This window comes from Falco punctatus (assembly GCF_963210335.1).
Source record: "Falco punctatus genome assembly, chromosome: 5".
NCBI lineage: Eukaryota > Metazoa > Chordata > Aves > Falconiformes > Falconidae > Falco > Falco punctatus.
In genome coordinates, this window is record NC_137584.1 from 56698166 (window position 1) to 56717039 (window position 18874).

Genomic DNA, 18874 nt, shown 5'->3' on the forward strand with positions numbered 1-18874 from the left:
TTCATATGAAAAACAATGTGGGTAATGTTTGGGAGCTCACAGGCATGTAAATGCTCTCATGCACAATTCCAGAAACTAGAATTATGAACACTGGTCCCAAAAGTTTCAGACTTTGCTGATGTACTTAGTGTGTGCAGAGTAGGAAGGGGAAAATAAAGGAGTCGCAAAGCAAAAGTATGTGTTGAAATGAAAAGCTGCCCTACTCTGCAGTCACAAACATGTAATTGGTGAGTAAAACCTGTGTAATTCTATTGAGTGGTCAGCAAATTCGCTAAATAATATATAGAAGCTGAAGTTGGAAAGGAGATCTAACCTATCCTTCAGCTGATGAAGCAATGTTTCTACAGCCTCATTTATTTCTGAATATTGTGTTCAGTCCAGTTTTAAGTTATGTGAGACTGAACATATACCTTCAGAAAGCTCTCTGAGATTAGTGAAAAAACAAGCATCTACACTTGTCCCTCCCATTTCTGTACTTTAGCTTACTCTGCTTGATATGGTAAAGATCAAACTAATACCTGCTTTGTTGCATTTTGCTGCTTACAGTTAGAACTGTTCTTCAGTAGTCAATTTCCTTTACAAGAAAACTCTCTTTAGTAAATTTACAGCTCATCATATGTAATTGAAATATGCGATTAAAAGAAGGGAAGCATATTTCCTAAGACCTGCTATTAACTTGTCCAGACATCCCACTTTATTCTTCATGTGGGGCATAACTAATCTGATGATTTCAGTGTCCCTTTGACCATAATCTGCTTTGACTTGAATTTGAAGATTGCTAGTGAAAACAGATGTGTGTACGTATCTGTATCTCAGCTATCTGCAAAGAGTATAATTTTCCCCCTACAAGCATTTAAAAAGAGATTAGAGGAGCAGAAAGGAGACAAAGGATGAACATCAAGGAAAATGTGTATGTAGTGAGAATTCTCTGGGTTAGGAACAATTATCTCTATTCTCTACTTGTTCATTTTGGTCTGACGGTACTAACAGGTCAGTTCAGCACTACACAAATAATGTAATAATAATAAAAATAATTAAGCAGTGGTTGTCTTGTATATAGCACATGACATGTTCATCAAAGCTCCCTTTCAAGTCAGAATATAGCAAAAGAACCCCTTTTCTGATCTTCTAGACTTGATAGTTGAGGAATTAGAACTGTGATATGGATTGATCTTATTTCTGATAGAGAGCATGTGGCTGTTACATAAAGTGAAGAAAAGGTTAATTTTCTGAGCAGATTTCATTGCTGTTCAGTTGTCACATCAGAGCTTTATGTGTGCATGCAGATAGACTGAAATATTTTTTGTACATTCTTGTATTTAAGGATGTAATGTAAGGCTTTTTAAATTCACATTTGTGACTAATTCTGTTAGTTAAACACTGGAAGGAAAATCCCAGAAGTATGACACAGGAAAACTGACCCACAGTACAGTAAGTTGCCCTTTGGGCGTATTCATGGTTTACTTACTAAACTATGACTTACAGAGCACCACCATTTCGAAAGCATTACTGGTCAGTAGGTATTTTATTAGAAATGGATGCATGTTTTAATTTTTTTTTTATTTCAATATAATATCAATAGCTAATTTGCTGGAGGTACATGATGGCACACAGAAAAATTCTTAAATTTTCTTCCTAGAAATGAAGAAATTCATCCTACAGAAAGGATGGATTATCTTTTTTAAATGTTAGAGATTTCTAAACAGTCATACCAAGGCAGGAAAGAACGCTCTCAGTTCGGAACTTAGCAAGAAGAGAGAATGATATCCTTAATGACAGCTCCTGAAAGACAACTTTCTTGTTTGTTTTAACATATCATCAGTTCACTTAATTTCTTCTTCTGAGGTCACATTAGAGGTTACTTTTAGAGCCCACAATACTTTAAACATATAGATTCTGAGTAGATGAAAATGGGAGCTCGAAACAAATGATTAACAGGCTTCTTAAATATCCCTTCATCACATTCTAAGGACTTGCATGACTGGCAGCAGGGTCCTAGGTACCTATGTTAATTACAGCGAGTATTGAGATTACACAAGATAATCTAAGACTTTACAGGACCAAGAACAAGTGTTCTGTAAGAAGTGGCTAACATAGATACTAACACAGCTAGGAAGGACAGTGGAATGCTATCATATGATAGAAGACCATTATCTGCACTCTTTCAATATCACTAGTATCTTCCGATGGCTCAGAAGAATCTGACATCCATACCTTGCAGATGCAGGGACCAATGCAAGGGTCAGCATTCACACTGCCTTTCACCGAGCAGTTGCAGGGCAGGCACTCAGGATACCCTGTGTAACCCAAGGCACATCTGTTACAGCTCTCTCCTGCATAACCAGTCTTGCAGTGACAGAAACCAGGCAACATATCTATGGGAAGAGGAAGAAAACATGAGACGTATTTGATTTATCATTATTATTATTATCAGGTATGTGTGTTAAGGGAATGCAAAGCAACACCTTTGGGAGGTGTAACATACGGGTGTTTACTGTGGGCCAGACCATCATGTCTATTTAACTCAGCATCCTGTCTGAGAGAGGCGAGAATAAAACATGCAAGGATGGAGCAAATATATAGCAATCTGAATACTGAGCTTCTAGAAATCTGCATATCTGAGATCTTCTAAACTGAAACTTATCCCTACTTCCTTGCATCCAACAGTCCCTGAAAAACTTATCTTCCATAATTCACCTAAGCACCTTTGAACATGCATTTATTTTCAGAATCCATAAAGCTCCCTGGCAGTTCCACATTTAGCCATGTGTAGTGTGAAAGAACATACCGTGTTAAACCTCTATTTATTGCCCTCTAATTTTCGTATCATAGAAAACAGCAAGTAACCATTCCCTACTCATTTTCTCCATGTCATCTGTGATTTTAATATACCTCTATCATATCCTGTATGACATTTTTATTTCATATGTCAAAAACTCCTAAGCGCATTTAATATCTCTTTATACAGAAACTGCTTTGCATGGCTGAAAATCTCTATTGTCCTTCTCTGCACTGTTTCCATTTCTAATAAATTATTAAGCGGAAAAGAGTGCATAGTGTAGACCTATAAATGGTTTGATGATTTTTTTCAGGCTTGTTTTTTAAACATCAGTAATATTTCCTAAGGCTCTGTTGACCTTTTGGACTACTGCTGAGCCAGCATTGAGCTGATACATTCAGGGCACAGTCCAAGATAATTCTCAGAGTTGCTTCACAACGGATAGTGCCTAATTCAGATATTGCTGTAATCACTGTACAAGTAGAACTACTTTTCTCTCTATCTTCTACCTTTCCTTTAATTGTTACAGAAATGCATCAGTTATTTTACTATCCAGCCACTGATTATCTTGAGATCTTTTTGAACATTTTGCAGTTCTTTAATTTCTCTATGCTGAAAGGTTTTGTACTTGCTAACTTTGTCACCCTCCTACTCATCCCTTTTCCAGGTTAAATATGAATATTTTCAACTGTTCATATTGATCACCACTGTGAAAACGGTCCATTTATTCTTTTAACCAAGTACTAATCCATGAAAGAACCTTTCTTCTTTATTGTATTACACTGCCTTTTGTGGTCTTTGGTGAATGATCTTGTCAAAACTTTTTGAAAATCAAAATACAATATTAATCAAATGGGCCTTTGTTCACATGTTCATTGAATCCTTCAAAGAGATTCACAAGGCACATGTCCTCTGCAAAAAAACTGATCTTGGTTTTTGCCCATTTTTGCCACAGTTCAGAAAAGATATAAATCACTTACTGTAATTCTACTGATTTGCTTGGTAAAGAAACCAAACCTTCTGATTTTAATTTCTCAGAACCCTCTCCCTTTCTTTTACAAATTGGATAAGCAGGTTCTATTTATGTAGTATTAATGTAAGTTTAAAAAAGTATTATAAACTATAATTAACACTTCAAGCAACTTCATTTTCAACTACATCCAAATGCCATGGATAAATATGACATATGCCTGATGAATTTTTATTCTTCATTTATCAGCCTGCTCTACACCTGTCACTTCTGTTTGAGATAGCTCTTCTAACTTGTTCCCATGAACAAAGACTCCCGAGTGGGAAATTCCCTCGGCTCTTATATTCACTGATACAAATTAATCTAGCTTTTCTGCTGTGTCTTTTTTTTTCTTGAGATCTCTGGTTATAACTTCATTATACCTTAACCATATTTAACTTCTACTGAATTTGAATCTCTAGCTGTCTTTTTGATTCTGATTTATCTGTAGTAGTACTTAGCAAAATTTGAGCATTTAGCAAATTATTTCTTAAAATACGTGTATGTGTTACTAAGAGTATGACTTTCCAGGATCTGTCACAATGTATGTCCTTTTCTATTACCTTTCATTGGATATAACTTCTGCTTTTTCAGGGAGCTTCTTTTTTATTGTTTAATAGAGATTTTTTTTTCGTAGCTTAATTGCATTGCTTGAATAATTTTGCACTAAAAGAATGCATCTTCTCTGCATGTCTAATATGCAGTACATAAACCCTATACTTGCCATTAGCAGTCTTGGGCTATTCATTCTGATATTCTTTTTAAAGGTTACCTTGTTTTGAGAAAGTATTTTTTCAGGAAGGCCTTCTCATTCCTACAAGAAAGTTGAAGTTGACTGCCCTTTGAGAGAGTTTTAAACAAGCTCCTGATGCACAAATCCAGAGCTTTTGATAGTTTCTCTAACTAGAAGTTTGAAGAAGCAGAGACCTACAGATGTTTTAAATTATATTCTCTGTTAATCTAAACAGAGATGAAATTCAGTCTGTCCTCTCTAATCTTGGAGTCTCTTTGATCTCCTGTAGCACATCATATTGACTGTCACCTTCCTGATCTGTCCTAATTATATACAGAACTTCAGTGCATGAAATCTCTGTTACTTACTACCATGAAACCATGTGCTCCATGGGTTTTGATGCTTGTGGCCCAACTGATTCTCAGATTTCAGAGCTACCCTCCTCTCAAGTAGCCACGGGTGAGGCCCCACAGCACAGCAAGCCGCAGGCTCTTTTGTGATCTGGGTCAATGCTTCCTACCTGAACAATCTTGTTTTACGAGAGAAACTTCTGTTCCTTCTAGATGAAAACACCCTGCTGTACACCAGGGTTCAACAGTAAAAGACAGAGGCAAGTTTAACTTTTTAGAAGTGAGCCAGTCTTATTTGAAAGCTTCAGGAACTCATTCTTAGTTATCATGAGTCAAGTCTCAGCAAACTCAAATTCAATTAAATGTCTCAGCATGGAACAACTCCCAAACTCTCATTTAAATGTATAGGCTCTCCTCCACTGCCCAGTCGGTCCATTTTTTCAGTTCCTCATCAAGAACCTTCCTTTCTCCTGCTCTTTCTCTGCAGTTGAGGAAGACAGACCAGGATTGGAAACCCCACTGTCACCAGCCCAGCAATGCCCTTCCTTATGTAGTATATGCAATAGTGGATAACCTTCAGCCTACCATCTATCAAAAGACCTCATGGTCCACAACAGAGAGGAGGCGGCATAGGCACTGCTGTCATATATTCTTCCAACTGTTATGCTTGTTGATATGGTTAGTCTGTAGATTTTGTTTGGCTCAATGCCTTCTTTCTTTTACAGCACTTGCAACATCCAGGCTCTCACTGTATTACACAGTATGTAAATTCCTGTCAGCGTCCCACTGGTTATTTTTGACTAGGCTTCTGTAGTGCATATGCAGCGTGCACTATGTCAACAGCCCAATTACATTTCGACGTAGGGCAGATGTTTCAGGTCTGCCTGTTGCTGGTGTTGTAATGAACTAACACTTCAGCAGATCACTTTTGCTTTTGGTCTGTCGCTTCACAGGCCTTGTTTGAATGGGGCTTTATTTGTTGAAGCTGTTATTCCCTGTTTTCTGCCTAAACATTTTTTGTTTCTGCCCTATCTGTGAGTGTACAGAGGCTTTGAAAGTTCATCCTAGAGGATGAGTCATCTTGAAATACAAGTTTTATTGGTTAGTTTTCTCCCAGCCTACCAGTCTTTAAAAACTGCGCAAAAATAAAATACATGCAAAAGCACACACCAGACCTTTGAAAAAACCTGCAATCCCAGGGACTGGCTTCTGCCATTTTCACTGCTGTTCAACAGTGTATAAATTCCGAAAATGATCTCATGGAAGTCAGTGGGACTGCTTGCTGAGCAAAGTACTATGAAGCCTAAAATGTCTGAGAACGTTTTTCAGCAAAAATAGACATTTGTCATTTGGATTATATTGTACATAAAGAGGCAATAGGGAAAAAACTTGACTGCATGATAGCATGCAGTGAAGACTGAGTCACAAATGTCAGTTTCCAAACCTCACAGCTCTTGCAGGTGCTTAAAAGCCAAGTAAAATGTCTATTTGTTAAAATCTAGCCGCTACAGCTTGAAACAAGAGTACTGATACACTGAGGAAGCCTAATTACTGGAGTGCAAAGTAGTTCTGAATGTATAGGTTCCACCTTCATTTCTGTATGGACAATTGCAAGTGAACACAGTATCAGCAATGGTCAAGCTTACCTATTAATAGTACGGATTGGACATAGGTTGATAAGTTTTAAACCTACTGCCTGCCGGTTACAAAACCCAGAGACATTTTCATCAGTTGATTTTATGAATACCACGGTTTGCAAACATACTACGATTTACTGTAAGTTTCTGGCTCCTTCTTTTCTATATTGCTCATGAACACATCATATAACATTGCTATGAAAGATTCAAAACAAAAAATATACCATAAAAGCTAGAATAATAATATTTCACTTCAGAATGCCGAGTGAAACATGTGAGGACAAAGTTATACCAGCCTGATAAAAATGGAACTTATACATGCTTAATATAGAAAAATACTTCTGAAACAATGGCTGGTCAATTATAAAGCAACTCCTTCGTGTCCTTTTCATATCTCCTGAAACCTGATGATCTCTGCAGGATGCAGTATTTTAAATCCTCCTGTTCCACTTCATCAGTGTACTAGTTATTACGGTATTTGCTACAATTTCCCATTTTAATTGTTGCTTACCTACAGTATTCAAGCACACAGCCTCCAGCTTTATTTTCCTTTAGAACTGTTCACAGTGACTTTATATCCCCAGTGATTTTCCTTATTATCATATTTCCATTTTAATTTAATGTTTTTAATCTTCCCGACTCATTTGCTTACCACACGTTTAAGAAGCATATTCCCATCTTACACCAAGCAAGCAATTTCTCCTTAAACAACCAGCCAGCAAACTCTGAGATGTATTTCAACCTACCCGGTGTGTATTTAGTCTGGTTTACAGGTGAATAGATAGATTTGTTCAGTCAGATCATGCTTTCCAGCCTTTCCTTTATGTAGGCTCCCCAGTGCTTCAAACCCAACTGCTGCCACAGGTGAGCAGTGTACAGTAAAAAGAATTTTATCAGGGTATTGAATACAAATTTGAGGTGAAAAAAAAGGTTAAAAGTGATCTGCTTTTAGGGTAGTTTCATGCTAAAAATTATATCCAGACGTGCTCTTGATTCTAACACCACCTCTTCCATCACCACAAAACCCTTCCCTCAAATATTTAAAAGGCTTTTAATTTCAACTAGCATTATTGTGTCTTTCCTGTTGAATAAGACTTTAAAATCACAAATCTGGCCCACTGGCCCAAACACTATAATCAAACATAACGTGCAAGAAGTAAACAGTTTTCCTAATCTGTTGGAACCTCATTTAGCACAGAAAAGCAAATAAACAGAAAAACATGAAGCAAAGAACAGGACCATCGTAGGTAGAACGGCTACAAAGCCCAGTTGTGTGTAGAGCTGACTTAGTTTTGTTCTTGTGGTCTTAAAATAGGTAAATCAAATAAGATAAATATGTGGTTCTTGAGACTAGAAGAACGGCTGAGATCTGAAACTTGTTTGAATGCCTGGGGCTAGATGAGCAGGACTGGCTGCTTGCCAATGAAAGTAAAAGGAGGCAAAACAGAGAGAGATAATCTGATTTTGGATATTTTATCTTCAAGATGGTGGTATGACACATTTCTTGACTTATTAGAAAGACACAGTTAATGATCTTTAGATTAGATGGACGAAGACAATAGAGAAAAAGCAAGAAAGGAAAGGAAGGATCCAAACAGGAGCTTTATTCTCTTCCTAGCGAGGCCAAGAAAAGAGGCAGGAGAAGAATTTACCAGAAAGAAGATCAGGGGATTAAAAAGGCAGAAGGAGATACATGAAGCAAGGTGGTAAAGCACAGTAACCACGCAACAAGATTCTGGAAGCGTCAGCAGATTTAGAAAGCAACTATGAGATGGTTTAGATCTGTTGAATGCTCCAAGGCAAGAATAAAACACTATGAGAGCTCCTAATGACACTATTACTGACAACCAAACAAGATGGAAAAAATGTCTTTAGCTTTTTGATTCTCTCTTCCCCTGAGAGAAGAGCTGACAACCTGATAACTGCCTTTCAGCTGGCAGGCTCCCGCAGAATGACCTGCACCAGTGGCCAGCACAGAAGGTGTGCAAAGGAGAACCACAGCAGCAACAGACAGGATCAGAGAGACCAAGCAGCTGCTTATCACTCAAGCAGGATGTTGCATTTCTTTGAATTAATCATTCTTCCATCTCAAAACCATAGCCTCTATTTTACAAAAGCACTGAATGCTAGTAGTGGCAAATGCTTGAATAAAAGTTGTTCCATTTAAGAGTCTGAGTGGCTTCTTTGTTAAGTCTGTCACCTGTAACCTGTACACTCTCACCCACAGGTTTGGTACAGGCATCGCACTGTCTTGCTGTGCTTTTCCCAGCCTTTGCATTCATCCTCTCTGCTGCTCCTACTGCCTCTCCTATCAGTTTGTGTGATGGGCTGTACTCAGGGAGGCTGCAGGGCGGCCTCTGTGAGGAGCGGCCAGGGCTGCCCCATGTGGCTCCAGCCAGTTCCACCAGGCCCACCACAGGGCACAGCTGAGCCCCTCAGCCAGGTGGGTCAGGGAAGGTCAAAGAAGGAAGGGGAGGAGGTGCTCCAGGTGCCAGAGCAGAGATTCTCTCTAGCCCCTAGAGGAGACCATGCTGGAGCAGATATCCACACTGCAGCCTGCAGAGACCCCATGAAGAACAGGTGGATATTACCCAAAGGAACTGCGTCCCATGGCAAACCCATGGTGGAGCAGACTTTCCCTGAAGGACAGCAGCCAGTGGGAAAGATCCACGCTGCAGTCAGAGAAAAGTGCAAGGAGAAAGCAGTGTCAAAGGAGGAGGCGGCATTATTTTTAATTTTTGTTTTTGTTTGTCACTATATGAATGTGTTTAAATTGGCAATAAGTTGCATTAATTTACCCCAAGTCAAGTTGTTTTGCCCATGATGATAACTGGCAAGCAATCTCCTGGTTTTTACTTCATCTCATAAGATGCTTCATCTTATTTTCTCCCCCGTCCTACAGAGAATGGCAGTAAGAGAGCGGCTGGGTAGGCAGTTGCAGCCAGCCAAAGTCAAAGCACCATATACACCACTGTGACAGTTAATCAGTAGCATTTCACTGAACTGGTGTAATCAGTACATGATTACTACATCAGGTTTTACACCTCTGGATCCTGTATTTGCATCTCTGCTATGCTGCTTTTACGTTCCATTGATCTCTACTTCAAAAAAGATTGCTACAGTATCTTTTGTCAATAGATTGCAATTAGCCCCATTAAAACATCTCTTAAGAACTCTCGAGTTTTGTTACCTTCCTACAGTATTTTCAGAAGTTTGTCAACAAAAGAATCAGAAAAAATATGGCAATCCATTGTTTCCAAAGCACAAGGAAGCAGTTCATTCTCTATTTGAAGATAGCTTTTACAGAGCTATGGTGAACAGCTTGCAATCCTAACTATAATAATAGGTAGCACATAAACACGACACCTTTCAAAGTTTTTTTTCTAGGTTTCAAATGGAAATATGCTTAGAGAGGAAAAGACATTAAAACATTATGGTTGTACTAGTTTGAATCTTTGCTGTAAAAGAAGAAAGCTCTCTAAAGCCATAATTCTCCACTATATTCTATGGGGAGTACTCATCCAAACATACACAAGTTTGCAAGCCATGAATCTGAAAGAAATCTCAGCAAATTTGGGAATTTAAAATCTGAATTTCCTAAGAATGCAGGTGATGAGTAAACATAAAAAACACATGATTTTTTTGAAGAGATATCACAAATGTGATTCAGCTTTTCCTCTGATCATTGCTGAACTTATTCTTTAATATCACTGTCTTTTAGGGATCTTACCTCCTTCTGCATGTTTCTCATCTTTGACACAGGTGTTGTGTAAAGACCCATTTGGATCACATGAACACGGCTGGCATGGATCTGGGCTATCTGGCAATACCTATAAAAACAGATTACAAAATAAAAATCTTAACTTTAATAATTGGAAGCTTTTATTTACTTCTTAAACAAAAAATAGGAAAGAATTACTTCTGTGTAGGTAGCTTGCACTTTAACATAAATGACATGGTTGCCAAGCTTAGCCCATGCAATTTAGGATGAGAGGAAATTGCCTGAAGTTGCACCAGGGGAGGTTTAGATTTGATATTAGGAAAAATTTCTTCACCAAACAGATTGTCAAGCATTGGAACAGGCTGCCCAGGGAATGGTTGAACCACCATCCCTGAAGGTATTTAAAAGATGTGTAGATGTGGCACTTAAGGACATCGTTTAGTGGTGGACTTGGCAGTGTTAGGTTAATGGATGTAACTGATGATTTTAAAGGTCTTTTCCAACTAAATGATTCTGTGATTCTATTAAAGTTAAATTTTTATTTTTATTCAGAAACATTTAAGTTATTTAGACACAACTATGTTCTCAACTTAAAAAACCAGGTGTAGAAATAAATAAGACCCTTGTACAATTAATATCAATAAATATAATGAAATAGATTTTAAGCATTCACTACCTAAAGTAATATTGACAAATAATTCAGTTATTCTGGTCAACATGGTTCAAAAAACTAACTAAAGTTAGTAACTGAACAAAAAAGGATAAGTGAAGAAAAATGAACATTAGACATTGGAAGAATTTCTTTTTGGTTTTGGAAAGGTTACCTCAACCAAAGTTAAACCTTGGTCTAGTATCACACTGGGAATATAAACTAGAAGTTCTGCATGAACTTGGTATATATACATACTGTGGATACACTATACACACAAACACATATATATGTAAAATCCCAATCAGCTGGATGATAACCTGATTCAGAGGAAAATACCAAGCAAATGCCCTGCTGTTGAAGAGATCAGTACTCCTTTTCTCAAGCTCTAAGGCTAAAACCAGTGTATCAGGCAGAATGTAATTATTGTTATTTGCCGATGTTTTCTGCATTTGAAGATTGAACACCAATCAGACTAAAGGCCATGATTTACCCAACTGAAACCATACAGACAAAAGATCAGGAATTTAAGCACAAACTAATAGTGCAGCTGTCTAAAGCACAGGCACAGCCCATATTGGCAATACAACTAATAAAAGATTCATCTTCTAACAGCTTCAACTTAGATGAAAATACAGCCTTACATGATGAAACAAACACAAAAAATAATTCCCAATGCACTGAAAATGAAAGGCATTCATGAGACACTATAGAATTTCAGTGGTTATTAATTCTACATTACATTTAAAAATAAAAATTACAGACTGTTTTTCTCCGATATCACATACAGCAATATTTTTTTGATCTGTAATAACTAATCTTGAAATTCATTATTGAGGCAAAAGTTCTGTTTACAGGACCACATCCTTCTTTAAATTAAATTGAAATACTAGCTGGGGGCCCTGACCTCAAGTGTATTTCTTCATATCAACACAATTCACTTTCCTATTTCTGCGAGTGTTGACTTTATAGATTTCCAGCTGTGAAAAGCAACTGCTACACTGTCAGAATTAGAAGTTAACCATCATAAAATGGCAGTCCTAACTGTGTCATCTCTTTTTAATAACTTAACTCCCCATGCTGAAGCAATGGTTTGAACACGGAGCTTTACAGTGAAGTGACAACAGATCATGCATTTACCCCTTTAGGTCTGAAGTAACCGTCAATGCAGGTCTCGCAGTTAATGCCGCCGGTGTGGCTTGTACAATTCACACACACTCCACCCCCAATGTATTCTCCATGAATGTTCAAACTCTGATTTCTGTCTGCAACATCCTGGTCATAGTAACACTCCTCAGTCTTCCCATGACAGTTGCATGCTAAAAGAGAAGGAACTGCGTTAGCAAATACTCTCTGGCTGGAGATGCCACACTGTTACTAAAGTATTAAAAAGAGCTGGTCAATGTTTTAGCATTGGTGCTGCATCCATTGTCACCAACAGCACATCTAAGCATTCATTTACTACTTCAGCTGAGAAAAGTAACATGGTCCATCACAAACAAAGCTTGGAATTCTGTATATTGTATTTTTTTCTCAATGTTTTGTCTGGGAGAGTATGGAAGTTGACCGATATACCCTAATTATGTCCTTTGTGAGGTTTTTTAATGGTTTTTTTCTGTTTAAATTGATAGTCCAGAAACCTTTTGTTGGTTGCACACACATATGGTTCACGAAAGAGCCAGCTAATTTAAAATACAAAAGGAATTATAAAGAAGGCAGCAGAATGGTATGAGTAAATTAAAATAATTTCTATGAAAGTTGAGAGACATCCTAAAACCACTTGATTTGCACATATGCATATAAGAACTGGGTCAGAACAAAAGGATCCCAAATCTTATAACTTCTTTAGAAGTTCAGATTTGAAATCCTAGGTTTCAGGTCTGCATGCAGGAGAACTAATCTAATAAACTGCTGCTGTGAAAATGAGGTAGCTCTCACTCTTTCTCCCCCTGTGGTATTAAAACATTCATTTCCACATAAAGAGAAATTCAAAGCTCATCAACATGGTAGGGAGTCATTCTCTTCACATCTGAACCAGATCCCAGGGAACTGCTTCCACCATGAAAGTACAATTCACTGAGGGTTGAACAGGCCATAAGAAGTATGTCTCAAAAATTAAACATGAAAACAAATGTTCCCTGATTTCATTCCAGAATGTATTCCCAGTGCAGACACAGTCCCTACTGAAACAAAGATCTCTGTAACCAAAGTTTACAGGACACAAATAAGCAATTACTACTTTTAATATGGGGATATCTGCTTCTTTTTATTTATTTTTAACCACTCATGGTAAAACTATAGCTGCCATCCTACAATTGAATAAGCACTCACATGTAATGGAGCACTAAATTTTATTATGTTCAGAAATCTAATGTTATGTGACCTTTGGGAGTAAGATGTTCAAGTTCAATTATGACTATCCTTACTACAATAAACCTGAAAATGCAATTCCCACCCTGTGAGAAGGAGGTATTTCAAGGTATGTTTTCTTTCCATGTTGGAAAACTTGATATATTGTTTTTTCCATTAAACTCAGAAACAGATTCATTTTGACCATGTAAAAATATTTTGTTTCAGCAAGGCTAATATATGAAAGTGCCATTTATATAAAAATCATGCCATTAAATTTTAATTTAATGAAAAATCTGTAAAAAGATTTTTACTTATCGGGATACCATCCTCTTATTTTATCAAAATAAAATGACCATAATTATAAAAACTAAACCACTTGAAATGATTTTTTTAATACAGTATTCCACCAATATCAGCATGTTACAATAAAATGTTCTGAGTTAAATAAAACTACAATTCTACATGTAATTTTTCTGTTAATTCTTCATGAACAGATGTGGTTAGAAATAAAATTAATAGCAAAATCATGTAGAACCCAATTTCAGTTTTCACCAGCAGCTACAATAAAATTTCTCTTTTGTACTGCTTTCAACTTACGTTCACATTCGTGCTTAACCAGGAAGGTGCCAGCATGCCAAGGCTTTTGGTTAAAACCAGGACAACACCGATCACATGTCTCTCCGCATGTGTTGTGTTCACACTGACAGATGGATTTCTAATTTAAAAGAAAAACAAATATTTACACAATGTGATGATTTAAAGAATCTGTCCATGTACATAATCTGCATTCCAGTTCAAATTATGAAAACATTAAAAATGGTTATACTCTTGTATTCATTTATGTGTCCTGCATTCACCAGCTGAGAGACAGAAGAGCGTGTTTAACTTGTATAGTTCTATTTTAAGAAAACAGCCACGATGCGAAGGAAGACATTTGGCCAAAGCATGACAGTTGCCCAATTCAGTAAATAAGCCAAAATGCTGCTAGCCCTCAGATACAGCTTCACATTAGAGGAAAAGTGATCTGATAGCTAACTTACAGTAGGAGGAGCAAGCCATTCTCCACCCTTCCCTCAGATGCAGCAATCCTGCAGCTGCAAAGTGGAATCAGTTTTGTTGGCTGATCCAATAAAAATTAGCTTTAAGGTTCAGCATTTTTTTTTTACTGGATGAGTCAACTCATCATGTAACCTTCTAACTGCACAACTAATTCTATGTAAGGGACAGTAGGAGTTTTTAAACTAATCTAAGATGAGAGCAGGACCAGCTTTTCAGTTACTCTTCAGTTCCTCAGCAGAGCACCTTAGTCCCAGCTTAGTACCAGCATGAAAATATTGCTGTAGGGAACAACCAAATTCTCTGAGCCACAGAAAGAGCTTGGAAAAGATAAAAAAAACCCCATAGTTTGGAGAAAAGAGGAGCAAAAATTGCCGTCCTTATTGTTATTCAGTGGAGGGGATTCTTTGTGGTCCTTGTGAAGCCACTCAAGGTTAAAGCAGCAAGCTAATCCAGAGAAATTCTGTGGCTCACAGGACAAAGCATAAATCTTGCAAAACAAGGTTAAGGAATGCTTCAGATAAGCAAGGCAGTAAATTCAAGCAAGTTTATTCTTTGTAATGCTAGGGGAAGGATTCATTGTGCTAAGAACTACCTCCATGATGTTTCTAAGCCAAAGCCCACCTATGTTGGTATGGCTCAGTCTGAAGAGTATCCCTGGAGAGCTAAACCAAGTACTCCAAATCTTTTATGGCTTGAGATGTTTTACTTAATGCTACTTTTCATACCAGCCAGATGACAAACATATTTGCCAACTTTCAAAGCAAGACACCATGCTTGTCAAAATGCTTTTATTTTATCTAGTAGCCAAACTATCTGAAGTATGTATCAATTGCAGTAACAGCGTTTATTTTCTGAGGTAGACCCAATTCTGACAGATGGCACTGAGACAATGCTGCAGTTTGATAACTAAGGCCATCTGAAATAATAGTTCAACACTTGCCATACACAGAAAAGGCTTAGAAGGATTAAACTGAGGACTCTGTAAAATTTTTACAAGGATCCATGGAAACTGCTTAGAACTGTAAATGCATTCTCTGTAAGATGTCTTCTAGCTGTTTGGGGTTTTTTTTATTAGTTCTTACACAATGGCTTAATGCCATATACAAACAAGATTTTCTGTTAAATACTACAAAACTTACTTAAGTGAATAGTATATGAAGAGATCTCACATTGTGGCACATTAATAATACTAGTAGATTGGAAATTCTGTATTAGTGATAATGTGTGCATAGGTTTGGACCATCATTATCACATTATATTTCAGTATTTCAATTATACTTATGTGTTTCTTAATGGTGCAAAAAGAAAGCAACAAATTGGAAGACATTATAAACAGTTCATGATTTTCTAGACTAGCTTAACTGAACACTTAATTATTATTTCCCACATAGTAAATGTTCCATTCTAGAACCATCATTTGTTTGCAAGTATCATTAAATATTTGACAGTCATTTAGGAAACACCTTGATTAATATTAACAAGGAAAAGAAAGACTGAGTATTAGTGTTCATCTCTAGAGCTACACAACATAACCCAAATTTCTGATGTTCCTAGGAAACTTTCAGTATGGACTGAATTATCTGAAACCTATTCTTTCATTCCAGAGAAAGCCTCCACTGACATTGTATGAATGTTTATTATTCTGGTTGCCAGCACTGTTACATCCTGGCACTGCTTCTGACTACTCTTCTAAGTGAAGAGCACACATATATTCACAGAACTGTGAGGAATATCAAGATTTTTTTTCTCATGTTCCACCTTACGAATAAAGCACATTAAAAAAAAAAAAAAAAAAAAGAAAGAAAAATACATACATTGCTTGCTGGATCCAGTGGACAAGCCTTCGCATGGCCTGAACATATACACATGCCTCCAACAGAGATATCTTTTATAGAATAGTAATACTGTAAGACAAAACAGAAATTGAATTGCTAAGTGGATTGTAAAATGCAGGTGCCAAACTACAGAATTCATTTCTGGAGACAAAACTGTCAGATCTTGTTTTATTTCTTTTTTGATCTATTACAAATATAGCAGACAGTGTAATCCAAGCTGCATCTTGATCAACAGAATCAGGCTTAGTGAAGGAAAGGGTATAAATTGGCACAGTTCCATTTGTTTGAAGTCACAAGAGCAATGTCAATTTATACACAGCGTACACTAAACACAAGATAGAAAAAGGCTATATGCACACTGGATAATGGAAAGTCAGATGCAATAGAATTTATTCCCTTCAGAAAACATGAAAAGGAAAAGGCATGACGATGGGGAGAAGAGAAAAGCTAAAACAAAAACTAAGAAAGAAACGCTTTCGTTCACCTTAGCTATGTCTCACTTGGGCATTCAATGGACTCTGGAAAGCACTGTTTTTCACTATTGGTCTTTTTGAATGACTATGGAATAGTCATCGTTACTGATATTTAAATAGCTTTTGACCTGTTGCTCTGCCATTTGAACATCTCCACTTTTACTTTGGTGGGGATTAATAGCCCTGACCGGAAAGAAGAATGGAAAGTTATTTATAATCATGTATTATGACATCCATGAAAAGTGAATCACATGCCATCTTGCCCACTTTCATCTGTTTTGGTGAGGGTCCTGTAACATCCTAACTACTGGCTAATCAAAACAAACATAAGCTATTTGCAAATTTTGCTGTTTCTGTGTTCAACCTCTTTTTCAGATCATTGGTAAACACATCTAACAAAACAGGAATTCATATAATTTACAGTTAACCTTCTACCACACAGAAAATATGTCATTTGTGGCTACCCTTTTCTTCCTGTTTTGTGGAATATTAGTTTGTCTAATGACTTCTATTGGGAAAGCCAGACAAGGATGGCAAGTTTCCATTGCTCCTTGTTCCTTTGACAACAGTTCCCTTGATATGGAGAGATGCCATACAGACATTATTGCTCTTTGTTGGCTTGAAAAATCTGTGCATCATCCTGTACTAGGTTTTCATGAGTATACAGTGATTTTAAGTATGAATTAAATTTTGTGTTTCTGTTCACTTAGAATAAAAATATTAACTGTGTACCCTTACGTAAACACAGTTTCCATGATTAGCGAGGCTGTAATAACTATACTCAATTGGAAGAGTTTCTGTGTTTGCAACAAAAAACAGAATGGCACATACCAAACTGTCAGAAATAGCCAGCACTCTGTATTTGGAGGAAGAAATGGAAACAAGAAATGTGGAACAGAAGAAACAAATTTTCTTTGCAGTTATCCATCATCGATAATATTAACTAAAGCCAAGAATAACAATACTCCCCCTTCACAGGACGGCTTACTACAGTAGTACCCTAAACTTTCCAAAAGGAAAATAAGATGACCAACAGAAAGAGGAATACAGCAGAAAGGAAAAGTGTGGAAAGGTATAAATTCCCTAAAACAGCTTTTTGGAATTCTAAGTAGAAAACTGAGGAAAAATAGGGTAACACAATATTTGAGCAACAGGAAAAGAGGAAGATGTGGCATCAGAAGAAAGTACAGACTGCAGAAAGAAGATACAGGGGTGTGCACACAAAAGTAACAGTAGAGAAGACGGGGGTATGGTGTGAGTTTGAGTGCTGTCTCCATTCTTCTAAGCTAAAGCACAATGTAACATGTTTACTGTTAGCAACCATCATATAACAATGTTAGAAGTGTTGCATTCGGGCCCTATTACTACTTATGGTACCACTAGTAGAAAATACGCTCAAAATAAGTGTTCAAGGCATGTTAAAGGTAGAAAAGGATTGAGCAGAAGAGGTATGAGGACATTATCTAACAGCAAATACTTGCCAATTATCTGCATCCAAATGTTGCAGCCAAAGGAGCTCTGTGGTTATGTTAATAAGCATGTTATGTGTGTTAATAATATTAAGCAGAAAAGATAAAATTGTTGCTTCTGCTATAGAGAAAATAACAAAATGCTGTGAAGAGGGAATTCTCTAACACCAGGATTTTGACAGATAACAACAGGTATTCATCATCTCCCAAAATTTCCTATGGGGAACAAAGGCAAGTACAGTGTTTACAAGTGTAAGAGAACTTCTACACATGCATGCCTACTGTCTTGCCAGAACTTACCCTCCTTGTAACAATAGGATCAATTTCAGTTGGATCTTTGTGTGCAAACATCATTAAATCAGCATTTAGAGTCCGTATTCTCTGAAATCTCAGGCGAATAAACCGAGCAGAAGTGAATTCTAGTAATACGCGTGAAGGATCATCAGCACTAGGCCGTCCATTAATTAGAGAAGTGTGAATCTGAAAAGAGAATTATTAAAGTAAAAAGGAATTAGACAACAGCAAAGCTGCCATGATTATGCCAACAAATATTACAGGCACTGTAAGAATGCCTTTGCAAATGCAAAATACCTTCTTTCTTTAGAAAGCAGATTTCCCCCCCAGATATTCCATGTACCCACAGACTCAGTTATGGAGAGGCTTTACAGTAAAAAAGTTTTGAGCAAAGGAAAGATGATATCACCAACAGAAAGACTATAGCACAAACTGCATACATGTACCAAAGCCCTACAATAGCTTCTATGCTCCAGGCAACTCATTTCTCCTCTTCTAGCCTAAAACAGGTATT

At 37.1% G+C, this 18874-nt stretch overlaps 1 protein-coding gene across 4 annotated transcripts in view; it reads right to left on the bottom strand.

Annotated features, from left to right (window-relative positions):
* LAMA2 (laminin subunit alpha 2) overlaps window positions 1–18874 on the bottom strand; it is a 377492-nt gene that overhangs the window by 212745 nt on the left and 145873 nt on the right. For all 4 annotated transcript variants that reach the window (XM_080390370.1, XM_080390369.1, XM_080390372.1 and 1 more), the window contains exons 5-10: window positions 18367–18546; window positions 16104–16193; window positions 13828–13945; window positions 12019–12197; window positions 10239–10338; window positions 2215–2375 (exon numbers count right to left, since the gene is read on the bottom strand). In XM_080390370.1, coding sequence (XP_080246496.1) covers window positions 2215–2375; window positions 10239–10338; window positions 12019–12197; window positions 13828–13945; window positions 16104–16193; window positions 18367–18546 — 828 coding nt within the window. The remainder of the gene's footprint in view (window positions 1–2214; window positions 2376–10238; window positions 10339–12018; window positions 12198–13827; window positions 13946–16103; window positions 16194–18366; window positions 18547–18874) is intronic.